Source organism: Tripterygium wilfordii, chromosome 3 (assembly GCF_013401445.1).
Source record: "Tripterygium wilfordii isolate XIE 37 chromosome 3, ASM1340144v1, whole genome shotgun sequence".
NCBI classification, from domain to species: domain Eukaryota; kingdom Viridiplantae; phylum Streptophyta; class Magnoliopsida; order Celastrales; family Celastraceae; genus Tripterygium; species Tripterygium wilfordii.
Window position 1 is genome coordinate 1,615,977 of NC_052234.1, and position 25,597 is coordinate 1,641,573.

General features: G+C 38.0%; 5 protein-coding genes across 21 annotated transcripts; 2 read left to right on the plus strand and 3 right to left on the minus strand.

Annotated features, from left to right (window-relative positions):
• Window positions 1–521: 521 nt before the first annotated feature.
• Window positions 522–3,792, plus strand: LOC119987858 (large ribosomal RNA subunit accumulation protein YCED homolog 1, chloroplastic). Of its 3 annotated transcripts, none has more exons than XM_038832766.1 (3): window positions 522–790; window positions 1,237–1,870; window positions 3,180–3,792. In XM_038832766.1, exons 2-3 carry the CDS (start codon window positions 1,302–1,304, stop codon window positions 3,592–3,594), a joined length of 984 nt encoding a protein of 327 aa, XP_038688694.1. In that variant the 5' UTR covers window positions 522–790; window positions 1,237–1,301; the 3' UTR covers window positions 3,595–3,792. The 3 variants fall into 3 exon arrangements, with proteins under 3 accessions (XP_038688694.1, XP_038688700.1, XP_038688688.1); XM_038832772.1 differs by having other exon boundaries at window positions 522–727; window positions 1,269–1,870; XM_038832760.1 differs by having other exon boundaries at window positions 528–727.
• A 1,116-nt stretch (window positions 3,793–4,908) lies between these two features.
• On the plus strand, window positions 4,909–8,770 carry LOC119986617 (probable splicing factor 3A subunit 1). 4 transcript variants are annotated; one of them, XM_038831262.1, is made up of 6 exons: window positions 4,909–7,103; window positions 7,226–7,522; window positions 7,691–7,873; window positions 7,983–8,057; window positions 8,158–8,232; window positions 8,328–8,770. In XM_038831262.1, exons 1-2 carry the CDS (start codon window positions 4,950–4,952, stop codon window positions 7,493–7,495), a joined length of 2,424 nt encoding a protein of 807 aa, XP_038687190.1. In that variant the 5' UTR covers window positions 4,909–4,949; the 3' UTR covers window positions 7,496–7,522; window positions 7,691–7,873; window positions 7,983–8,057; window positions 8,158–8,232; window positions 8,328–8,770. The 4 variants fall into 4 exon arrangements, with proteins under 4 accessions (XP_038687190.1, XP_038687198.1, XP_038687183.1 ...); XM_038831270.1 differs by having other exon boundaries at window positions 7,691–7,768; XM_038831255.1 differs by having other exon boundaries at window positions 7,691–8,057.
• LOC119993073 (protein S-acyltransferase 11-like) lies at window positions 8,728–9,153 on the minus strand. The gene is made up of 2 exons (XM_038839991.1): window positions 9,114–9,153; window positions 8,728–9,050 (listed from the first exon to the last, which is right to left on the minus strand). Exons 1-2 carry the CDS (start codon window positions 9,151–9,153, stop codon window positions 8,728–8,730), a joined length of 363 nt encoding a protein of 120 aa, XP_038695919.1.
• A 280-nt stretch (window positions 9,154–9,433) lies between these two features.
• On the minus strand, window positions 9,434–14,260 carry LOC119986643 (protein S-acyltransferase 11-like). 5 transcript variants are annotated; one of them, XM_038831291.1, is made up of 5 exons: window positions 13,678–14,260; window positions 12,885–13,107; window positions 12,149–12,447; window positions 11,553–11,602; window positions 10,455–11,304 (listed from the first exon to the last, which is right to left on the minus strand). In XM_038831291.1, the coding sequence occupies exons 1-5, from the start codon at window positions 13,678–13,680 to the stop codon at window positions 11,244–11,246; spliced, it is 636 nt and encodes a 211-aa protein (XP_038687219.1). In that variant the 5' UTR covers window positions 13,681–14,260; the 3' UTR covers window positions 10,455–11,243. The 5 variants fall into 5 exon arrangements, with proteins under 5 accessions (XP_038687227.1, XP_038687219.1, XP_038687240.1 ...); XM_038831312.1 differs by having other exon boundaries at window positions 13,877–14,258; XM_038831299.1 differs by lacking the exons at window positions 10,455–11,304; window positions 13,678–14,260 and adding an exon at window positions 9,434–9,517 and having other exon boundaries at window positions 12,885–13,652.
• Window positions 14,261–14,583: 323 nt separating this feature from the next.
• LOC119991781 lies at window positions 14,584–25,030 on the minus strand. 8 transcript variants are annotated; one of them, XM_038838258.1, is made up of 9 exons: window positions 24,708–24,832; window positions 24,082–24,175; window positions 22,903–23,313; window positions 20,940–21,013; window positions 20,437–20,838; window positions 18,371–19,652; window positions 16,989–17,086; window positions 16,042–16,183; window positions 14,584–15,577 (listed from the first exon to the last, which is right to left on the minus strand). In XM_038838258.1, the coding sequence occupies exons 2-9, from the start codon at window positions 24,140–24,142 to the stop codon at window positions 14,895–14,897; spliced, it is 3,153 nt and encodes a 1,050-aa protein (XP_038694186.1). In that variant the 5' UTR covers window positions 24,143–24,175; window positions 24,708–24,832; the 3' UTR covers window positions 14,584–14,894. The 8 variants fall into 8 exon arrangements, with proteins under 8 accessions (XP_038694186.1, XP_038694166.1, XP_038694184.1 ...); XM_038838238.1 differs by lacking the exon at window positions 24,082–24,175 and having other exon boundaries at window positions 24,708–25,030; XM_038838256.1 differs by lacking the exon at window positions 24,082–24,175 and having other exon boundaries at window positions 20,437–20,832; window positions 24,708–25,029.
• Window positions 25,031–25,597: the final 567 nt, after the last annotated feature.

Sequence of the window (25,597 nt, forward strand, 5' to 3'; positions counted from 1 at the left end):
CAAAGCAATGAACACCATCCTTATTACTTTAATCAATAGCTCGGGAGTCGGGTGTAAAGTCCCAAGGATCTATAATACACTTCAAACCCTTGGGGTATAACTCACATTTCAGTAGCTTTTGATTTTGAAAGAAAACATACATTTATTATAGCTTTTGACATTGAAAAGAAAAATGAAGGATGAGAAACAGTTTCTACATTTACATTGATTTAAAGTCTAAACCCTAAAGTCGGAATTAAAATTATCGATTCTAAACCTTAAAATCGGAGATACAAATTACGTGAAATATATAAAAAAATTTAAATAATATCGAATGTTGAATACAATCATCGGGTATTTATATACTTGCTTTTGTTTTTTTTTAATCTATATATGATAACTAATATTCAATTGTTTATTTTTTTTAAACTTGCTTTACCCATAAAAAAAGAGAAATAAAATAAAAATAATAAAAAATGCCCTTGATCACTACTTGCCGACTTGGTGCTTCCCGACCCGTATGAAGGTTGGTTTGTGGTTACGGGTCGAATCGTGACCGACTTGAATTACTGTAGCGGTTCCACTCCCAACACGACCGCTTCATTTATATCCATCCGTCTCGGACTCGTGTTAAACTTTCACACTCCTCCGTCGCTGCTGCTGTCTTTCTTCGCTGTCCAGCGAACGCAAGATAGCTTCTTCGGAGTTTAGAGACTCATTCTGTGGAGACGCTACCTACTCTGTCCCTGTAAGCACAGTTTCCTGCAAATACGTGTAGTTTGCTCATTTGCAGTTAGATTTCATTGAACGGGTAACGGTCTCCGTGGTTTCGCGTTTGTTTTTTTTTAAAAAAAATTCTTCATGCTTGGATGTTATCTTTGACATTGAAGTCTCTGCCTGCGAATTGTTGTCCAAGTCCGGTATTTGTCTGTGTGCGGGTTAACTGTTTGTGAAAATGCCTATCTATTCAGTTGGGTGTTATGAGTCGTTTGTGATAATGGGTTTTAGCTATATAAATTGTTGAATGAGAAAATATTTGTAATTTATTATGTTAAAGCGATGAAATTTTGACCTGATGTTACCTTAGTTTTGTGTAAAGAATATCTCATGCTTTCTAGTTGAATTATCATGTATCCATTCTAATTAATCTCCAAGTTCTTCTAGTCTAGTTTGAACTCTTGGTTTTGTGTTTTTTGAAGATTTTTGTTGTTGCATCTGTCTTGTTAACTTATCTTGTATATTTCTTCCATTTTGTAGCGCTAAAACTGTGCAGAAGTTTAATCTGACAGGCATCATCTGCTGGCTTTCTTAACGAACCGACAATGTCACCTGTACTCTCAGCTGCTTCTTTAATTTCCCTTTCACCTGTTAACCAATTCAAATTCCAAAAATTGAGATGCCGTGAACATGCTTCTTCGGTCCCAAGTTTCTTGGTTGTCCAATGTAAACTTTCAAGGATTTTCTCTCAAAATACCTGTAAAATGTTTGGGCATAAATCAGGTGGTAGTTGGAAACTTACGGCAAGGGATTCCACGAGCTCTGGTAATCAGTTTCTTAGTGAGGAATATGCTACATCTTTAGATGGGGAGAATCAAGAGCAAGTGCCAGCTGACAACCTGGATTCTCCATGGGAAGGTGCAATTATTTACAAGAGAAACGCCTCAATTTCACATGTGGAGTACTGCACAACATTAGAGAGGCTTGGGTTAGGAGAACTTTCAACTGAAGTTTCAAAATCTAGGGCATCAATTATGGGGTTACGAGTCACAAATGCTGTCAAGGATTATCCGCTTGGAACTCCAGTTATGGTTTCTGTGGATGTGACGAGGAAGAGACAGAAGTTGAGGCTTGATGGTATTATTAGGACTGTCCTCAGTCTAGATTGCAACAGGTATTTTGTTAATTAATCTTGCATTACTTTGTTGATTGTCTCTCTTTCCATCACAGATGCTGAGGCACAGAACAATCTTGTATTACTTTGTTGATTGCCTTTCTTTCCATCACATACGTAGAGGCACAGAAATATACAAGCTGGATGAATTGGATTATTTGGATTATGAAGAACTAATAAGATCATTGTATATGCTGCTAAACACATTTAGGAACAATTTTTTGTCAGCTAATGCATTTTTTTTTTTTTTGAAATTTCTGGTTTCTTTCGTAATTAGAATACCTTGAAAGCTCTGTTTTGAAATGGTACTTCTATATGAGTCAATTGATTAAAACCTATATTCAAATTTGTAGACTAGTTTGTTCTAATGGATATATTATTTATGCTACAATCTTATTTAGTGAATTTTATGATGATTATTTGGTTCTTTTAAGACTAATTGAGTGCAGTATGTTAGAACTGTGCTTCGGGAATTGATGGCGGTTTGTCTTCAATACTTGTTACATCTTTGAAATCTTCTGCAAGGCTGGCATTCTTAGTCTTGTATTTAGGTTGACAAAAGTTTCTATATGGTTCTTGAGACATGTCCTAGTCTGCAGTTACTATTGTTAGTTTTCTGTGTTACTGTTTATCTTTGTTTTCGGTCTCCATATAAATTTGGTTTCTCTGATACTTGCATTAGAACCTAAAAATAAACAAGAAGCCTGCTTAATTTTCCATTCACCAGTGCTTCTGTTGGGTCTCTCTGTGATTCAAGATTTAGGGGCAGCATGTATCCCACACCATGATGAATGAGCAGCCCATGCCATCCCAGGATCTTCTTCTCTAGGCTATATCTGGAAGTCGGCAATCACTTTCTGTCCAAAGTAAAAAAAGTTATGAATTCTTTTGGGAGGCTTCCGGAATTGATAGAGTCAAGTCTTATATGGCATTCAAATTGCCAAATCATTATCTTTGTCTAGAGTAAGTTGGTCTCACAAATGCAAGTCATTTCTGTCCATCGACTTATTCTGTACTAGTTTTTTCCTCTTCATGGACAAAAAAGGATGACACTAAGAAAGTTTGAGTGGGTGATGTTTTTCTTGTTTGAGAAATTTATCCTTCAAATTACTTGTCAATAATTCAACTGCTTTTTCTGCATCCAAGGATCAAGAACATGGTTTCGAACTATGTACAGATACTTCGTCGCCAAAGTCAAACACCTCTTTTCTTATCTACTGTTAATCCCTCCTTTTTACTACAAATTTCATTCTGTCTTTTCTCGTTATTCAACTTCTAATGAAATTTTTTTGTCAATTTAACGTTGAAGATGTGGTGGACCAGCTGCTGAGTCGATCTTCTCAAACTTCTCACTCTTACTCACCGAAGAACCTGTTGAAGAATCAGATATCATTGACATGGGTGTAATCTATGGTGATGACAAGTTCAAATCTTCTAGTGGAGATACCGCGGAGGAAGATGAAGACGATGAATCAATTGATTTAGATGATCGGCTGCATTTTCCTCCTGACGAGAAGGAAATTGATATTTCGAAGAACATAAGAGACACAGTGCATATAGAGATTACCATCAATGCTATATGTGATCCAAGTTGCAAAGGCTTATGTCTCAAATGCGGTACAAATTTGAACACAGCTCAATGTGGTTGTGGCAAAGAGGAGGTAGTAAAAGGAAAAGGTCATGGTCCTGTTGGAGATTTAAGAAAGCAAATGCAGCCAAAATGAGAGTAGATAAATTGCACTGCTGGGTCTTATTTATACCATCTTCTGTTATATCAATGTTCCATTTCTTATCCTGTGCAGTTGTGGGGGGAAGCAAATGGATTTTGTTCAATCCATGTTGTAATTCAATGCTCTGGACAAGGTCTTTTTTCAAGACTATTTTTTTTAAAAAAAAAAAAATTCCCTCTCTTCTTTTTTCAAGACTATTTGATTATACACCCGAGACATTAATTGAAGTGATAAAGATGGTGTGGTTATCTTGGTGAACGGGGTTCGAATCCTCCCTCCCATTAAAAAGAAAAAACTTTGATAATGTTTTCAAACAATTTCAAAAATAAATTTTTTAAAAAAGGAGAACTTCTAAAATAAATTCGGTTTAACAGCCCAATCCATCTATGAGCAATTTGGGCATTTGGGCTTATCACAATCAATTAGGACCACAAAATTGAAGCCCAAAAAGTCCCGGCCCACCTAAGAGTGAACTACTGAACTAGAATCCACTGATGTGTCGCACACGCACATGTGCGTGGAACGGAGCCGTTACAGACTTACAGTAATTCAAGTCGGTCACGGTTCGACCCGCTACAGTATTTCACCGAACCCGTGAATCGTAAAAGCCCTTCCGCCACGACCGTCTTGGATTCGTTCGACTTTCATAGTTACTCCGCCATCGCTGCTGCTGTCTTTTTTTGTCGCCGTCCAGCGAACGCAAGATAGCTTCTTCGCTTGGGCAGGTACGCCTCTTTTGTCTCTCTCTCGTGGTTTCTAATTGGACCGAATTTTAGTATCTTCAACCGTAGTCAGAGAAGAGAGAGCTCTTCTCCACGCAGCTTTCTTTCTCTTTAAAACAAACCCTAATTCCTTCTTTACTCGACTGGTTCGTCATTTACCGGAGGCTGGTCGTGCTTAAAATCCCTTAAAATGAGCATCGCGAAAACTGTCCTACGTCATGATTCTAATCGTTTATCAGTACAGGAGTATTGCTGTTGTTGGTTTTCACGAAGACGATTGAGTCAAGACTTTTTTTTGTTTTCTATCATGTTTTTAGAGCATTTATCTTAAACTAAAAGGTTATATGAACATTGAATGAAATTTATTTTGTTGAAATACAATTTCAGAAGTACGGGTATGATTGCTTTGGATGTGAATTTTGCTAGGTTTAGAGTTGTTATGCCCATTTGAAGTTTTTTTTTTCCTGTGTCAGTTCTTTTCTCTGACAGTTACTAATTCTTTTGGCATGAATGATTGATGCAGTGGCTGTGGTTCTACTGAAATATTCTTTTGGCAGAGACACTTGTTGATGTTATTCACTTTATCTGGTTCTTTGTAAGTTTCTCTGTTTTGAGGAGAAAAAAGGAATGCTAGGCAGTTTGCCAATCTTGCCTCTTCCAGCACCCCCGTCTGATGGAGATCTTGGGCCTCTTCCTCCGTCCCAGGTACCAAATGAAGAAGAGAATTCTACGAATGAAGAAGAGAGCAAGTCAAACTCTGTTCCAACACCTGTGGCAACTCATACAAGGACTATAGGGATTATACATCCTCCTCCAGATATCAGGAATATCGTGGACAAGACTGCCCAATTTGTTGCAAAAAATGGACCTGACTTTGAAAAAAGAATCATCGCCAGTAATGCTAACAATGCCAAGTTCAACTTTTTGAGCCCTACAGATGCTTACCATACATACTATCAACATCGGTTGTCTGAATTTCGTTCCCAAAATCAATCTTCTGGCCTGCAGACTCGTTCCCAGCCTGCTGATTCTGGTGAGTCAGCTCCCCCTGTTCCTGATGCTGATGGCAGTGAAGCTGCTGCAAAACTTGATACTGGAGCTCAGTTTAAATTACCTGTGCGTAAGGTTCTTGAGCCCCCGGAGGCTGAGCGATATACTGTCCGGCTTCCTGAAGGGATTACAGGTGAAGAACTGGACATCATTAAGCTAACAGCTCAGTTTGCTGCTCGAAATGGTAAATCATTCTTGACAGGATTGGCAAGTCGGGAGATGAACAATCCACAGTTCCATTTTTTAAAGCCAACTCATAGCATGTTCATGTTTTTTACTGCTCTTGCGGATGCCTATTCGAGAGTTTTGATGCCTCCAAAAGGTTTGACAGAAAAGCTGAAGAGGAGTGTTACTGACATGACTACTGTGCTTGAACGATGTTTGCATCGCCTGGAGTGGGAACGTTCGCAGGAGCTAGCTAGGCAGAAAGCAGATGATGAGATTGAGCAGGAGAGATTGCAAATGGCTATGATTGATTGGCATGATTTTGTTGTGGTTGAGAGCATAGATTTTGCTGATGATGAGGATGAGGAGTTACCTCCTCCAATGACCCTTGAGGAGGTTGTACGAAGGAGTAAGATATCTGCAACTGCAATGGATGAAGATGAGTTTGTTGAGCCTGGAAAGGCTGTAGAAATGGAAATGGATGAAGAAGAAGTGCAGCTAGTTGAAGAGGGCATGAAGGCTGCCAGCCTTGAAGAGAGTGATGGTGAAAAGAAGGTGAAGGCAAACGAGGAGCCGGAACCACCAATGAGGATTGTAAAGAACTGGAAGAGACCAGAGGAGAGGATCCCTGCAGAGAGAGACCCAACGAAGTTCACTGTATCCCCAATTACTGGGGAGCTAATTCCAATTAATGAGATGTCCGAGCACATGAGGATTTCCCTTATTGATCCAAAGTATAAGGAGCAAAAAGAAAGGATGTTTGCTAAGATTCGAGAGACAACTCTTGCGCAGGATGACGAGATTGCCAAAAATATTGTGGGACTTGCACGAACCCGTCCTGATATCTTCGGTACAACGGAGGAAGAAGTTTCTAATGCCGTCAAGGCAGAGATTGAGAAGAAGAAAGATGAGCAGCCAAAACAAGTCATATGGGACGGTCACACTGGAAGCATTGGACGCACTGCAAACCAAGCTATGTCTCAGAATATCAATGGTGAAGATCAGAATGATGTTAGTAACAACGATGGGAGGTTCCTTCCTGGTCCTACTGCTCCTCCTCCACGACCTGGTTTGCCATCCATCCGACCCCTCCCCCCACCACCTGGTCTGGCCTTGAATCTTCCTCGACCCCCTAATGCAGTTCAATATTCAGCTCCAAATAGTGGTGCATACCCTGTACCACCACCCCGGCCACCAGGAATGCCAATGATGACATCAATTCCTCCACAACAGCCACCATTGCCAACTGGACAGCAACCAATGATGATGCATCGTCCACCCCAAATGCATCATCCACCTATGTCTATGAACGCACCTAGTATTCCTGTTCCACCTCCACCTGGATCTCAGTTTACTCCAATACCAGTTCCCAGACCTTTTGCCCCTATGCCTGTCCCTCCTCCTACCATGCATATGATGCCGCCACCGCCACCTCCTCAAGGAATGCCACCACCGCCACCACCTGATGATGCTCCTCCACCACTTCCAGATGAACCAGAGCCAAAGAGGCAGAAGCTTGATGATTCTATGCTTATTCCTGAAGATCAATTTCTGGCTCAACATCCGGTATATATCTCACTTGTTTTCCTAATATTTTTTCGTGTGGAATGTGCTAAAATAATTTTTATGCTTCTTGTCCTGGAGAGGTTTCTAATTCACATTATTAAGGTTTTTGTCTTTTCTTGCAGGGACATGTTCGCATCAATGTGTCTGTTCCCAATGTTGATGAAGGAAATCTCAAAGGGCAAGTCCTGGAGATTACAATGCAATCCTTGTCTGAGACAGTTGGCAGCCTGAAGGAGAAAATATCAGGGGAGATCCAACTACCAGCAAACAAACAGAAGTTGAGTGGAAAAGCTGGTTTTCTCAAGGACAATATGTCGCTTGCGTATTACAATTTTGGTGCAGGGGAAACACTCACTCTGTCTTTGAGAGAGCGTGGTGGTAGAAAGAGATAATCAGGCTTCTTGACCAGATTAATTAAGGTTTTTGTTGGACCTTTCTCATTTTGATGAGAACTTCCCTAGTTTTTTTAATTTCTTTTTACATTTTATTTGGGATCATGGTATTTTTTCTTATCATGCTATGCTGGATATTACATTGGTTATGTATCACCAAAATACCTATGTGAAACTATTACTGCTTCTGAACAGATGGAAAGTGTGGTATCTACTACAGATCTGATTCCATGGCGATATTGGCGAGTCTCTTAAGGGCAATGGGAAGTAGAGGTGTTCCTTTTTCTTTGGCATTAACTTATGTCACAAAAGATTCCTTACTCTTGCCATTTTCAATTGATACTCTGAGAAACATTTGTTACGCAGTAGGTTTTTTGGGTAATTACTCTTGTTATTGATTTTGATACGTTGATGCTGGATTTTTTCCCCGTTTGTAAAGGTAGTGATCAAAAGATTGTTCCGTTGGAGTTGGGTTATTCTTTTGTAGGTAGGATGCGAGTGTACTTGGCATGTGGATCTGCAGATGGTTTATACAGTTTTTACATGGGATGTACACCAATAGGTTGTTCCTTATAGTCGACAGCACTTCCTTAACTGGATATTTTGTCTTAAAGCAGTTATGGTGGTTTTTGCCTATCTAATTTCATTGTTTTTCAATACAGAATGCTTATTTGTTTGGCTGGATAGTCTGTGCGACCCATCAGATGCCACATATTCTGTAGAATGTTTTGACGCAGGTGGGGGTTATGTATTGATTTCTACTAAACTACTTTGCAGCATCTACATCTCATTGGCTGTGTTTTAAATTCGTCTACTTTGATATATTTTGCAGCATTGACCTGGATGGGTGGCTGTTCAAGATGGAAGCGAGTAATACTAAAGTTATTCATTCATGTTTTCCCTGTTAGGTTGTCGCCTGATTATGGTCATGCAATGCCTTCTGCATTTTGTGACATCTTCTAGTTAGATGATACATGCAATGTGGCTCAGTCATGCTAAGAGTTTTTGTTCAGACTATAGCGTTAAAAAGATTTATGGATCTAACTTTTGAGGCATTCTGGGTATTGAACTTTGATTATTCCTAGAGTGTTAGCTGGGCAACATGTAGATTGTAGATTTGTAGGCTTACCTTGGAAAATCAGTGAAGTAGAATGGGTTTTGGGGAGAGGTAAATTTGAGATTTTTACTATTGATAGTGTTGTAGAGGTGCAATCTAGTGGACACTTGTTCAATTACGGGCAGCCAAGAAAACGAAAAAGATTTTGGCAATCTTTCTTTCCAGGACTCTCACTTTTCTGCGAATTTAAATGGTTCAAGTACGTTTCACCTTCATATATATAGCATAACTGCTGCCACAGGAGTACGCTTAATCCAATCTCCATAGAGACACTTGCAACAAATAGAGAAACAAGAACAAATCCTCTCGCAGAAAGGAGAGCTGCTGAGCTCAGGAAAGCAAGAATAATTTCCTTTAAAGCTCTCAAGGCTAAACCACGACCAAGCCCATTTAAATGGCCAATGGATTTGTGTGCCAAAGGTGGCAAGACATGAAACCCTGCATACACAGACATGATTGAAACATATACTGTACTGACAACGAATCATAACATTGTATTACCAAAGTTGTCTTCTCCAAATTCTCTCAAAATTCTTTCCATTTTCCCCAGATTTCTTCCCCTTTCACAGGTTCTCTGTCTTGATCTCAATCCTCCTACTGATCCTCTCAATTACAGTCATCTACATCAATTTGAATTTCTTAACCGTTGCTCCCTCCCTATATCTAATTTTCGCACAATAGATTTGCTGTTTTCGAGTGTGGTATGTGGTTTTCATGTTGTGAAATGAAACCAAGAATGAGATTTTCAAAGGATCTACAGAAAGACAGAGAAAGTAAGTGAAACGATGGATGCTTCGGTAGATAAAGAGATCGAGCAGCAGCTTATGAAAGCAGGGAATCGGCTGGGTGAACCACCGTCTTCTGTTGATGATCTCCTTGCTCTCCTTGATCAACTCGAGAAATACCTAAAAAAGGTGGATCAGGTGCCCAAAAAATCGATGCTAGATGCACTTGAGTGTGATGCACTAATTATTGAGATGTTTCGGCATTTTCTAGAAAAAATCAGGAATCACCACCCTGAAAAGGTATTCTTACACATGGAGTTGATTATGACCTGTATTTTACAAGAAACTGATGATATTACTGTAGAGCTAATATCTCCAATATTAGCTAGTGTAAAGAATAATGAGGGAGTTCTACCTATTGCTTGGAAGCTGGGAGAGACAGTACTCAAAAACTCTGCTAGTAGGCTTAAACCATGCCTGATACAGGCGGTGAAAACATTGGGCATTTCTCTGGATGAGTATGGTAAAGTTGTTCATTTCATATGTGAAGAGATATCCGTACATGAACATGAAGATTTCTCTTTTGCCAATGAACATATTGCCAAGGGGAGCAAGATGATAAAAGCTTCATCCGTGGATGAGGCAGAGCAGGTTAAGGAAGAGATAGAAACAGAAGATGCTTTCCCTGAACAAGTTGACCCCACAAATGGAAAGTCTTCCAAGCCAGTTGGTGATCCACAAATTGGTGAAGATGCATCTTTAGTTCATTCAGACTCAATAATGCCTTCTGCTGCAGATGGGGCTAAAAAGGCATCAGAGGGAACTGGAAATTCAGAAGCAAAACTCCAAAGATGTTCTGGGAAAGCGATGCCTACTCGAACATCTAATGGAACACCAACCGTGGTAGAATCATTCAAGAGGGAAAATCGCATAGAAAATGACGCGGAGGCTAAACCACCAAAACAATTAGCCAAGAAAGTAGATTCCCTTAGTAAGATTCGGGATGGGATTTCTCCTATTCGATCAGAAGATAGAAGGCATGGAAATGCAGTCTCTGAAAAAGTTGGGATCGAAGATTCAACCAAAGATGATGAAGAATTGATATCTTCTCCAAAGTGAGCCGAACACTATTTAAAGGAGAGTTCAAAGTCAAAGCCCAAGAGGAAGCACACATCGGTGAAAGATAAGGAACCTGAGACTGAGGGTTCTGGAGAGAATCTGGTTGGAAAGAAGGTCAAAGTCTGGTGGCCGATAGACAAGGCGTACTATGAAGGCGTCATTGGCTCTTTCGATTCTGTTAAGAAAGAGCATAAGGTTTTATACATTGATGGTGATGTAGAAATGCTAAATCTCAAAAAGGAAAAGTGGAAGATCGTTGCAGATTTTTTCAGGTTCAGACGGGGAATGAACTGATCAGCCAAGTCCAGATGCAACCACAAAAATGCCCCCGAAAAAGAAAATGAAAACAAATTCTGATCAGTCAACTAAGCATGGCAAGTTTGATGCTTCTCATAAAAGGGTCGGAAGCACTCCCTCTGGCAAATCCAAAGGGGCAAGGACAAAGGCAGATGAAAAATCTAAGAATGTTAGTAAAGCTGGTAGAAAATCAAAAGCTGAATCTAAGATTATCAATAAGTCTGATGCTGATAATGGTGGTAGCAGATCCAGACATTATACCCCAAGAAGGTTGAGTAAATCGAAGAACGACGACGGAGTTGCAGCTAGGACTTGCAAATCGAAGGAGGAGAGCACTATCACATTGAAAACTTCCAAGTCCAAACAAGGAAATTGTAAGAGTCAAAAGTCAAGCAAATACACCCCAACTGCAACCTCCAGTGGCAAGGGTAAAACCCCAAAAGGTGATCATAAGAATAGAGCTAATGGTATTGCCAAGTTGCAATCTGGTTCATTGAAGGTGAAAGGAGCTGAGGATGTGAAGGGTGACTCCGCTGATACTGCAAAAGTCACTGAAAAAACAAAGGGAAAGTTGGCAGGCTCATCAAACGCACAGAAAGAGTATTGAAGAACCTAGATTTAATGATCAAGTCTTTGCAGTCTCTCTTTGCTCTAAAGCAGTCTGTTCATGCTCCAGTGCAATTATTTAGGAACCATTTGCCCCCCTTTTGTTTCTTATTTCTTTTCCGTGTGCATCAGTAAGACAAGATTTTGCAACCAGCATGTTTTTGATGCTTCTAAGTGCTGAGAATTTTGATACCTGTAGTTGATGATTTCTACATAACATGCTTGAATGATAATTTCCATTGGCTGTTCAAAAAAAAAGAATACTCATCAATTGGGTGGTGATTGGTACCATGGAAGAAGAAATTAAAGCTTGGAAGTAAATCAAGAATCCAAGGAGGGAAAAGAAATGGTTGCAAGTGATTCCACACTTAGTTCGCTGGATCATATGAGGAGAAAGGAATGCAAGGATTGCAATCTTCAAAATATTATGTTTTAACAATTTAAGATAGGAAAATAATAATGTGAGAGTTCAGCTTAACATGAGAGAAATATCTGAGAGAGAAATCTAAGTTTATGAAGTGTGGAACGCTCGGATAATCTGATCACATGCACTTGTGTCTGTCTGTGCATGTAAATAAATTTGAAACAACATTTTAGGGTTTTCTTTGGTGTTCAGACCTATATTTTGTTAGCAATCAGTAAAACAGTTCGAAGTAATTTAATTGTTGCAGTATGTATTGCTCACTCCTCGACAGCAATATATTTCAATCAGATACCGGAGCTTCTATATAACATAGATTATGTGCTGATCATTTCAAAATTAATATTTAAAAGATAAAAAATTCTTACAAAAGGGCAGTGATGATCCACGTCCAATATGCACATTCCACATGACCGGCAATGGTGAGTTCTTGGTGATTTTGGCTTTGAACAATAGTGGCAGAAGGTATAGTTCTCAAGGTGACCTTTCCCAACAACTAGGTAGCTTCCCCACAGTATACTTGGTGGCTTTCCAGCACACTTGAATGCCGCTAAGCTGAATGTTGATATCGTAGAAATGGACAAGATCATTGTTATGATTGAGTGCAATATACCACAGTAATAGCTAATAGAGAAAACAACAGGGTAAACTGCCCACACACCACCACCTGCATATTAAGAAAAATCTATTCAGATAAGATGGTAAAGGCTCCACAAAATATTAAAGCAGTAAGCTGAAAAGTGAAAAACAACTGGTCAAACACCACATTCTTGGACAATAAAATGTGTGTCTCAAGATTCTTAATTATAATAATATTTCCTAAACTACTTAGCTGGTAAAAAAATGTCCATATGTAATGAACCAAACAGTAAGTAGGCAAAGCACTGATAGGACTGAAAAAAAAATCATAGCTGAGCAAACAAAATAGGAGAAAACTGTGGGGAAGAGGAAGAATCTTTCAAACAATGAACATCTGATTGAATGTATGAGTGACGCACAACAATAGTATCTTATAGAAACAGGGTGCAAACAAGGAGTACTCATGAAATAGATCAACTACATAAGCATTATCCATGAAACGATAAAGAAGTTCACGGTACATACCTATGACAAACAACATGAATCCAAGAAGCACACATACAAAGGATCGATCACGCAGGCGTCTCCACCAAAATAAAGTGCTTTCATGTTTATGTACTTTTTCATTAGTTATTGCTCCACACCAACCGCACTTGAAAGCGGGTGAGTTGGATGTAAGAAGAAGGCGCAATTCACAAGCCCAGCATGTCGTCTCATGACCCTCGGTAAGTGTGGATATGATATGCTCCTGCATTTGATAATAATAATGTTGCATGAAAAAGTAATGAATTGTTTCCTTCTGGCAGTTTCTTGACAAAGAGAGGAAAATAAGCAGAACAAGAAGAGCAGCAGCAACAAGAAATATAACAAAAAGTTCATTTTGTAGTCAAAACTGTAACTGACTAATCCTAATTGACCAATTCTAAGCATATCAAGAAGCGAAAAAAAATAATAATTTTGAGATGCAATTGAGACTTGAAACAAATCCTGAAAATAGTCAAGTTTATTCAAATTGGGAATTCGGTAGAAAATAGCAATTTGTTGGCACAATCTTGGAACAGTTTTTTTTATGACCCCAAAACATTTAGAACAGTTTTTTTATGACAATAATGATCCAGAAACAAATATATCAAGAGAAAAAACAAAACAACAAGACAATTTCAATAGAGACAATCCCAATAGAACCTATATGAGCAACCAAGAGTCTTATGCAGTATATAATAAGTTGATGCACATGCTAAGAAACCCAGATGAGAAATCCATAAAAGAGATAGAAAAAAAAAACAACAAAAGAAAGTTACATAAGCAAACTGCATACCATATTTCCTTATAAAGAAGAAAAGAGAGCGAAATATTCGGAATAGAAAGAAAACAAAGCACAGGAAAATTGATCGCAAAGAAAGTAAGAAGGTTGAATTGAGCTGTGGGAGGTCAGCCATGCTGGGGCTTTTGATCGTGGAGGTGCAACCCAGATGAGAGCAACATCTGAAAGCTTAGTCTGGTCGACCGTTATTTACCTAGCCTGTGCCTCCATTGAAACCCCATAGTCAATCTGTCAATGGATGGAACTCTCTGTCTGTGGCCGGGGTCGGGGGTTCTATCTTCGCCGCCGGAACAACTTGTGCGGGTTTGACGGTGGACAAACTTCAGTATTGGGCTAGGCAATTCGGACATGGATTTGGGCTTTGAAAGCAATCCGTGACTAGTTCTCTTCAGCCCGTCCACTCCAAGATGTCTAAACCCTAAATTATTGCCATAATCCCCTGAGAAATATGTTCTTTGTATCCAACAAGAGTTATAATTTTATATTAATCTTTAGAAAATGGTACCCTTTTGAGTTGTTTTTTTTTCTTCTTTTGAACCAAAATTTATTTTTGAGTGGATATAGATATAGAGGAGACTTAAGTTTGTTTAGTTCAATAATCCATTTGTTTTCAAGAGGTCGTCTTTTTTTTTTGAAAGGGTTAATATATCGTTAATATACCATTGTCTTTCTAGTGATATTCTATACTTATATCTATATGATTATGTTCATAGTTTCAAATCCCCATCCCCAAATGATATAATCCCCAAATTGTCCTTCAGTCGATACAGATGCAGTCTTCTTGGGTTTTTACACACAGAGATTTAGTGGTACTGAGACTATAAATTGGATTCGTAAAAATTGATGTCCTTCAACCAAAAGAAGATTTTGCAATAACCCCTCATTTCATAACTTATTTTCTGCTATGCAAAAGAAACTTTATTTAACTTCAAAAAATTAATGAAAAATGTAAAGATGGCATCAACACTAAGATAACCTATTGATGTTCCAACACAAAATTCAAGCTAGCCTCTACATAACAAATTAGCCAAGTTTTTTTTTTATCAGCAAGTCTACGATTCTCCTGCTAACCACGAATTCATTACACCAGCACCTTGGTTGCACAAGTCATAACACGGGGAAATGTATGCTTACCACTCATTAGGTCCTCATTCTGTGCCCCAGTACCTTCAAAGTTCTAGGATGATGCAACAAAAGCATAGATCGAATTGTCAATTATGCGGCCAATTTAATTCCGCAGCACTTTTATCATTCAAACTCCATGCTCCTTCGGCAATCTCCTTAAACAGTTGTTCCCAACCCCAACTTGAGTATCCCAAGAAAAACCAGTAGTCCGTAATAGGTTGTCGACCGTACCTCAGCTCTTCCATTTCACTAATTGTCGCTTTCTGATCAAGAAAATGAATTCCTGGTTCAACTTCCGGGTGCTGCATCACCCCACCTCTTTTAATTAAAGCAACAAGAGGCTTTCCATACTCTGCTAGTGGACCCCCAAAGGATAGAGGAGCCTTTTTTAATATATCTAGACCTTCCTCTAACTGACGTAGAGAATCCCAGCTAATATGCTTGTTAATGATCACACCTTGAAATCCAGTATTTTGATCTGCCTTCACGATAAGTATTATTGAATTATCAAATGGCTGTACGGTTACCTTTTCAGTAGCAATAAGCATGGAGCCAACAACGACATGAGGGGCTGTTTCATGCATTCCATTTGCAGTCTGAGGTTTGAATGACTTCTGCTCAAGGTCTCGTTTTGGTGTTCGAGTCTTTAGTAGGACTTCATGGAACTTGTCCTTTGCGAAATTAGCTTCCCCATGAAGTGCAGCGGGAGATAGGTCGGCAAATAAATTCTGCTGCCTACCTCCTCTATCAGCAACAGTCCGCAGAATTCCTAGAGATAAAAAAAGAGGAAATCAGAACCACCAACCACCAAAAGTTTGTAAATGCAACTAAATCAAAACTATAAACAACAATGGGAAAAAAAAACCAGGAAGAAATTCTTTTTAATTGCTAGTAGCTTAAGGCAGAATGTATACAAAGTATACAGTAGCTCACAAACAATGCAATGGTGTAAAAAGATACATAAAGCAGATCGTAGATGTAAAATGACATAAATGACGGATTTGGTAAGTGCACTTATTAAGCTACTAGCAATTAACAAGAATGGAATTTAAATTATATTTTCTTATTCTACTTCAAAAGAGTTGTTGCAGTGGTAAAATGTTTGGTTCAATGGGGAGCTTGAGCTTATCCATCCTTGCAAAGTGCGGCATTAGAGCTTTTCAGTTTCCTTCAACAACTAATTTATGAATGAAAAAACAATGTCATAGTGTCACATTCTTTGAGAAAGATTACCCTTCTCCCCGATGAGGTGATGAGCATTAGTTGCATGAGCACCTATAAACTTGATGACATCAGCAACCGTATTATCACCCTCGTAAGAGATTGCAGTTTTACTTTGTGCTGGGAAAAGCACCACCACAGGATAAACTTCGTGCTGCATACACCCCATTGGCCCATAAGAACACAAAGTATAAGAATTATGATGGATATTAATGCTGATTCTGATTATTGAAATAATTTTACGGCACAACAAAAACTAGCAAGCAGAGAGAGTCCTAAATCAAGCATCCTCCATGTATATTCAACAGCCTCAATTGAAAATTGCAGCTTGCTAAGCATACAAGAAAATGTAAACTATCAACCAGCTTGATCATATAAGATTTACCAAGAGACAGCTCTACATTCTCTACCATCGAATCCCTAAAATGGCCAGTGCAATTATAAAAACTAGGAAACACAATAGACAAACTTTTTACCCCATTTAGAAACGGAAATGACTGCATGTTTTATTTATCTTCCTTCCTTTGTTGGGCTTAGTGTAGGTTGTGTTTTCATGATGGGTTGAATAAGTTTACTTAAATATATCCCCATGTGATCAACCTATAAGGCTATAACCTTAACCTCCAGCCATAAAGGTCACAAAAAAATGGACTGAGCAGCAATTGTGCGTCTCTATTTCTTTCAAATCTAAAACATAAGTTAACAAAGGTATCTCATTACAAAAATAATCTTTGAAAACTTTCAGTTTGTACAAACAACTATACAAAATTATCCATCTCAATCTGACAACACCAAGTTCTGATCCATCCATTCAAAAGAAACCAGAATTACTGAAAACACAATTACCACTAGCCACATACATCAAAGGAGGGATATCTTAAAGACATTGAAAATAAAATGTAAATTTCTTTTTCTAAAATTTCACCAGGAGATATTTTACGCAAATTTCCAAGACGTACCCGATCTATAGATTTCAAGATCACACTGCAGTCATTCAATGTGCAATCCATCAAGTAAATCGATGGAAGCTTTGCAAGAACAGTCTTTGAGTTTTCTGCTACAAATCAACCTTCATCATATGTAGGATTAAAGGAATACATAGTTTTCACAGAACATGCAATGACTGTTAGTTTTTCTAATATCATTATATCAAGCATCTGCAAGGGAAAACCATACTTTAGCAGAATTCATTATTAAATATCAATTCTTGTTATACATGGATTCTCCACATATCTAATGATAACAAAGGAAAAAGTGCAAGAAAATCATATAGACTAACAATTTTAAGATCTTGGTTCATAATACGTAAAACACCAAAGGCCTTGACCTACTACATATTATATAAGAAATAATATGTACAGAGATTGAATATGCAATGCATCAAAAAAAAGATCTATTGATCATTAGATGAAAGCATAAGACTACAACTAATGATGAATACGAATGAAATGCATCTTGTCTGACCATAATGTTTCTCAAGAGTCAAGAATCCACACTTTCCAAGAGATGGCCTTGATTAATTTCAATTCCTCTATAGATTAAATTTGATTTCATTATCAATTTTCCCTTTCAGCAGTCCATGTAAGATTCCAAAGCCATCAAGCTCAAAAAGAATGATGTAGCTCCTATATGTCCATTTACATGTATTTCAGCCATCTAGCAAAAAGAGACTGCACCAGCTAAATAGGCCCATGAAGTGTCCACAAAACAATGTTGTCATATTGTGGTCCATCAATACAGCTGTTAAGGGCGTAGTGACAAAACAAATCTCAGTAACAAGAGCAGAATGCTAATTCTGCAAGGTCTACCAGTTTTACTTGCATAGAAGCTCAATTTATCACAAGTAAGAACTAGTATGACCATATTGGTTTTCATTCTTATCTTGTGCCTCATTTACATTAACTTTAAGCACACTGCAACCTTTGATCATAGAAATACTTATAAGCTTCAACCATCTACACCTGAAAACAGCACATAATCATGAAATGCAGCCTTTGCCAGTTCTATTCAGCAACCATAGCTGGCGTAAGTACTTCCATTCATAATATCCAAATGAAGGCACATGATTCAGTCTCAGAAAGTTGTTAACAAAGTTGGAGTATTAGGTCTTGAAATATGTATTCCACTATCTTAAATGACTTGGCTCAGCTATAGAAATAATTTGAAACTTGAAAGTAAAATTAACTTGGCCCAGTTTAGATAATAATGATTCTTTTATGAAAGACCAACCCTCCACAATTAATAATGATGTGCTAACATATGCTTTTTTTTTTAAAAGCTTATTTTGGCATGCAAAAGAAGAACAGAAACTACACGAAAAGTTACACATTTTTTAACTTACCACCAGAAAGAACTTTTGGGCCAGCACTAGATTCACTTTTCAGACAGGTTGTGTATCCCTTTACTGCCCGATATACTTCACGAACCACCCACTCCATTCTTTGGCAAAACCCACACCAACTATTGCTGAAAAGCACCAGGACATCCTTATTCCAAGCATCAGGGGTATTTTCATTGTAAGATTGGTTAACACCAATAACCAGCTCAGAGAACGTATCAATTGTAACTCGAGGAATAGGATCCACCTCGTGAAAGTCCAGATTTACAAACGGTGGGACAGTCGCCTTCCTAGGTCTGTCATTAATAATCTCTGAACGCTGATAAGGAATAAGACTTCCATTAAGAAACCCATTAAGAAAATCCACCAGGGAAGAATTGCTTAAAATAGTCTCTTTTGGGAATGCATAATGTTGCTGCAAAATTGGATCAATTATGACCACGGATGGAATCTTTAATCCTCCTGTCAGAGCTCTAAGTAACCGGTCATTACCATCACAAAAGAAAAAAGAGCCCTCAAACTTCTGAAATTGATGCTGGTGTCTCCCTGACTCGTCTTCTTGGGAAGAACCACCACTTCCCGCCTTCACAAATCCATGATCTGATACTAGCCGCTCAGATTTTGTGGAAAGTAACTCCAAACTTGTATCATCATAAGTCATCTTCTCTTCATCTTGCTGAGAGGAAGATTGGGATCTTTCCTCGTTACCTGGAACAGAAGCACTTTCCGCATCTGGAAACTGATCTTTCTCTGCAAAAACATCTCTATCGAGACTTTCCTCGGGCAGTACGGATGAAGTTTCATAAGCCTGAACCCCCTTTTGAGAGGGTAAAATATCTGTGACTTTAATGTCAAGATCATCTGATAAGAGTTGAAAACCTAACTCCTTTGCAACTGAACTAAGCTTTGCTTTCTTCTTTTTCTGAAGAAGGAGTTCCAAAATCTCTTGCAAGGAGTTGCCTTGCAGATCTGAAGCTATATTATTTAAATCAACCTTTCTTCCATCCTCTATAATCTTGATTGACATCCTCTCCTTTAAAATTTTCTTACCCGTGATAATTGGTCGCTTGAAACCGCTTGCTTCCTGATAAGCCTTGACAAATGACATTTCAGGCTTGTCAATTTGGTCCTGCTCCATCTGATAATCTAGTGCTAGTTCTTTGAATGCATCAAGGACTTCTTTACTCTTTCTTCTAGTTTCCGATGAGTCAGATGACCTATCCACAAACAGAATCATTGATGCCTTATTTCCAGGTACAGCAGGCTCTACCCCGTCAATGTCAAGCTACATAAAAAGAAAATTAATATGGATCAGTAAAAAAAAAAAATAATATTGAAGATAAGGAAAGAAAGCAAAAATATGCAAAAAAAATTGTCCCACAGATCTATATGCAAAAATATGTGTAGAGGAGATGAAGTTTGAGAAAATCAGCATGACCATGTCCTCTCACAGATTTCCTACTCTTATATATATGCACTACAACACCAGCACGTCGATGCAAAACTAAATAGCCGTCAAAATCATATTAACGAAAAAGGGACAAAACTCATATAAAAGGTCAGTGATTGGAATGTCATTGAATAACTACACAACATTCCTTATAACTACATAACATTCTAACACAAGCAATAAATAGGCTTATATTCAGGAGTCTAGGAGGGCTTTAAGTTCAAAGAAAGAAGCCAATTTTAGACCATCCGACAGGCAAAAACTTCTAAAATGCACTACAATAAGATAGGTGTTTCAGCACTCAAATTCTTTTTAATGAGTAATAATGATTTTATATTAAATGAATAAACGTGCCAACTAGGTTGGCTGGTAAGGTTTCTTTATATTGTACTGAATCATGAATAGGGAGGTACGGAGTTTGGAGGGCTATTCCGTGTTGTGTAGTCCAAATGGAACATGCAAAAACTAGGCACCAACTACTAAGCAAAACCAAATGTTATTTTCTCAAACTAATTAGGCTTTAGTCATGCATAAATTTGGGCAAAAGGCAATATGACATTAGAAAACTCATAGCAAGACTGGGATACATAAAGAAATAGAAAAGAACATATAGATGTACCTCTCGAAGAATTGGATTATGCATCTGCAAAACACTCCTTATATCATCCTCTGGTTTAAGAATCTTTGAACAACTTGGACATCCACTAAGGTAAACCATTACCAGCCATGAATTCGCATCGTGTAAACCAAGAGATGAAACCAATGATCTTTCTGAAACAAGACCAAATCTAAGTCTTTCAGGAGGCAAAAAGAACTCCCTTGCAACAGTCATGAACCCAGGGAAGAAAGAGCTGAACTTTTGAAACTCTTCAAAAGTGCATGACAAACCAACTCCAGGCTTATCCTCAGTCTCTTGGAAAGTATCTGTGTCATTTATGGAGCTGCATTCACCAAACCATGGAATGCCACGGGAGCTATCTTTCATGTCACAGTGCAGCTTTGCATCTTCCATGGCCTGTTTCTTAAAACAGAGGAAATTTTTCATAATTTTTGTTAGTGACATTAATATTATACACTCTCCATTCAAAAATCCCATTATGAACAATTGAAACTAAAGGCAACCTGTTGGTTACTTTTTCCTCTAGGTGTCATCTTTCCGTCCATTTCTCCACTGAAGCTCGATCCAGAAGAATCCCCTAATAAACCAAATTCTTCTTATCAACATTGACTGGAAAAATTACAAAGTTACAGCATCTGAGAGCCAAAAAAGACAGCTTATCTGTTACTTAATTTCCATCATACCAAATTATTAACAACCCTTCCCAATACCTCTAGGAGCGAAATTGAAAGGCATGCCATGAAACTTAATTGTTGAAAAGTTCAAAAAGGCTTGCCAGATGGAAGAGAGCTAAGATTCAGAAGCATCAAGCAGGAAGCTCTTTCTTTGAATGGTTAAAATATTACTAAGAAGCAACAACGGGCTGCAACCCAAAGAATCAAAGAGAAGCTAAATAAGTACTTGAGACAACAATATCAACTATCAATAGAACTATCAAAGGTCTCCTTTGAGTTGAAGATACTTGTGTTCTTTCCGATCCAAATCAGCCACATAATAGGCAAAAGTACACTCTCAAACCTTCCCATAATCCCATCTACATGTCATAATACCAATTCCACCCTCAATTGCTATGAGACCAGAGATCATTCACCATGGGGGATCTTAATGATGCACACAAATCGACTGTCAATTGGGGTATTATCAAGCTGCCAAAAGAATAAAATCATGAGGCTTGGATGTTCAGTCTTTCACAACTTTGAACAATGCACTTGAAATGGTTGGAGGTTTACCATAGGCCACGATGACCTTTGGAGCAAAGTTATTGTGGGTATTCACGGGGTGGACTACAATCCAAGTTGTAGAGCCGCAATGCATAGAATTTAAAAAGGAAAGACTAAAATAATTGGTTCAGAGATGTTCTTATAGGATAGTAGATGGAGAAGGATTTCGATTGTTGGCTTGACATGGGCACCTTAAAGGTTCTCTGCCCCGGCATACTCAGCTTTTGTGCTAAGGAGGAGGCCATGCCAAAGTATTGCACATCGTAGGACATGAAATACCTTCTCAGAATATCATCTTCACTTGAAATGCAATGGATTGAAAATTGGACATTCTCAATACATTTCGAGAAGTGGTGTTTGAATATTAATGGTAGCATCGTTTGAGAAGACTCTCTAAGGTTAGGAACTTCGATGCCAAATCCTACTATGGACCCATGAAGAAAAATCAGTTTTGCAGTGGAATCCTATCTTCCCCCAGATAATAATTTATAAGTTAATTTTTTGAAAAGGGAAACATTCTTTAAGTGGGAAGTGACTTGTGGGAAATCTTGACAATTGAAAATATTAAAGAATGGAAAAGAAACTATCAATCATATTCTTCAACACTGCAATTGTTCTAGAAAAATTCGGAAGCATGCTGTTAAACTCATGGGAGTTTCTTGGTTGACAGCCTCTTCCTTTTAGATGGAGCCCAATTCATGGTCCTACTTTGTGTTCTCAAAGGAGGAAAAATCAATCACTACAATACCCCTAGCTATAGCTAATTATGTATCCTCAAATGTCACTCATAAAGCAGACAGGAGAATGCTAATTATGTATCCTCAAATGTAATTATTTTCATCAGATGGAAAGAATTTTTGAATGGAACAAATCAATCTCCAGATAACAACTGCCAAACATTTCCACTAGCAAACAATTTCCAAATACAGTGTGTTAACTAATGATAATAATCAGTACACTAACATCTTCACCAGTTAAATGAACATACGAAACCACAAATATATCACCTGAGGAAGAGAAAGGAAAAGGGTATAATCACAAACAGAATATGTATAAACTACTAGGACATACACGAACATTTTTAGCAGCATTTGACCACTCATTTCAGCCTGTGACCCATATGATCAGTTCAAAATGACAAGCAATCCATCACATTCAGCGCAACCTAGATCTACACAAGGATTGTAACAAAGTCAGATGATGATTAAAGAAGTCATCTGAAACTAACCAACACCAATTTGCTCACCTTGCATGCCGAAACCCATTTTGGTTCCATTACTCTTACCCTCTGCCATTAACACAGGGGTCCATCCGCAAAATTCCAGGAGAAGTAAAGCCTTGTCAGTTGATTCAAGGAAAATGTTCAAGTCTTGAGGAGTCCTCAAGGTCTTGATGAGGGGAACTTCATCAGGCAAAACTGGTAGATAAGAATGAAGCGAATAAAGTATATTTTGGGCACGAAGTTTCCCTCGATACTTATAAGATAAAGAATGGTGATAGTATAAAATTGTTATTTTCTCTATAGCACCAATAGCATTTGCTAGCATCTTTTCTGCATTTCTGTGCATAAACATCAGCTTCAAGGAGCCATATTCCTCTGCTCTGGCCGTAACCAAGTGACCTACTTCCCTCATTATGGATCTTGACTCACCACACCCTGTGCATCAAATTTAAGTCCACAAAAGTACGATAAGCATCTTTCTCAAACAGGTCAAATAAAATAAAATTGAAGTTGTAACTATTTTAACAAAAAGAAATTTCAACGATAGCAGCAGTAACAATGATAGTGAACATAGTAGTGAGAATGAAGATCAACAAGAAGCATATCATTTGCACCCCGTTAGAACAATTATTGTGAACATAGACTATCACATATTACTACTTCTGTTTCGACTTATTATAACAATGAGTGTCGTCATTCCCCACTGATGCCAGATAAGCATAAAAAATATACTGTAACTGACAAATCAGATGACAAATAAAGTTGAGTTGATTAGACATGGCCAAATGTACGAGGCCACACAGGTACTGCAACTTCGATTGTAGGATGAATAAGTCATGAAAGGAATAGGAACCATAAGAGGAGAAGGTTACACTTAAGAACAATGAAGACAGAGAGCAGGAAAAAAAAAGAAGGAAAATTCTAGCAGTTGTTGCATTAAGGCCGTCCCACTAGGACTAGTACGATCAGCTCAGTAACAATGCAAGTTTGGCCCATTGTGAGCAACTATGACTCCGGTTGGTTTTTCTACCATTACTATAGTTGCCAAGTACCTATATCAGCAGTCTAAAACACCATCGCTCAGGACATTCTCTAGTCTTCTGTGACAGTAGTCAAGCAAGAGGTCATACAAAGCTTGCCATGGCTCTATTGCTGATAATAATTTATTGGCCAAAATTGCAAGTAAAAAAGATAAAACGTTACCCCCACTTAATATGTGAAGAGATTGTTTACAAGACTTGAACCAGCCACCTCTATGTTGCATCCCTACAACTCTACCATTGGGCCACACGTTTGCCTATTACGAAAAAACAACAGTTATAATCGTAGGGAATTGTTTTGAGTTCATCTATCCAGTTTTAACTCGATGTATATTGTAATACACATGCACAACCTATTTATCGTTATAGACTTTATATGACAGAATTCCAACATAAGCAGCATCGCCAAGTATTCTTAAATTGTAGCAGTTCTTCAATGTTCTGGGTTTTTTTTTTCCTTCAAATTTCAACCAACACGATTGAGGCTCCATTTCTTTCCACCATAATTTTCCAATCAAAAATCACTTCTTCATTAACTAATAGTTCTTTAATTACAACATAACTTCTCAAATATATCTAGGTACATAATTTTCCAATCAAAAATCACTTCTTCGTTAACTAACAGTTATTTAATCACAACATAACTTCTCAAATACATCTAGGTACCGCTTCATCACTGTACTTCAGCCATGAACCTCACAGAACTTCACGTGAATTCTCAATCAACCATGACATCACCTGAACTATTTAATATGAACGTAAAGACAGGGAGAAGAGGATAGAAATTACAGGGAACGGTGACGAGGAGGAGTATATGGGGGTGAAGACGGATCTCTGAGGAGAAGTTCTGCTTTGTAAGGATCTGCCATTTTTCGATGCCGTCCGATTTGCAATTAACGGCAGGTGATGCGGCGAGCAGAACGGGAAGAAGCAAGAGCAGCAACTTCCCTTTCATCGGTTCGACACGGCTCTGCCACACAAAATCTTTGCCTCTCTTGCTCAGTCCTAAACTCTTAATGGGAGTGTAAATACGTTCTGTTGTTGCAAAAAAAAATTAAAAAAATAATAATAATATTTCTTGACATTGTTATTAAATCAAATATATTTTTTTGTCTTCAATTAGACGGCAACTCCTGCAATACCAAAGTGCTTAGCAATGTTAGACAAAATCATACCTTATGATGATAGGATTGGGGGAGGACCTACGACCTATGAATCCGGTGGACCAAAATATTTTGCAAAAATTTTGAAATTTTTTATAAATCTGTCATATTTAACCTTAGGAATTCAAGATTATATTTTTCTCTCCACATAACTCAAAATCGTAACAATTTTGAGTGATAGGAAACCCTAATCATAAACCCCAAATTTTTATTGGGAAAAATAAGAATTTTATAAGTCGGGGAAATGAGAAGAACAATACTTATCCACTCAAAATGTGATTGCTATTTAATTTTCAATTAATGTAGAGGATTAAATGTTAAGTGAACCGTATATATTTGTTTATGGTGTTACTTCACATGTCACATAGATTTGGAGATAAAATAAGAGTAGTATTTTGGGTAGATATAATATTACTCATATGAGAATCAATTTATTCATCGCGACCTCTATCATAGGTTTAATTTTTATGTCGTACCTTGAAAAATAGTAGATTTCATATTAAAAGAATTGAAGAA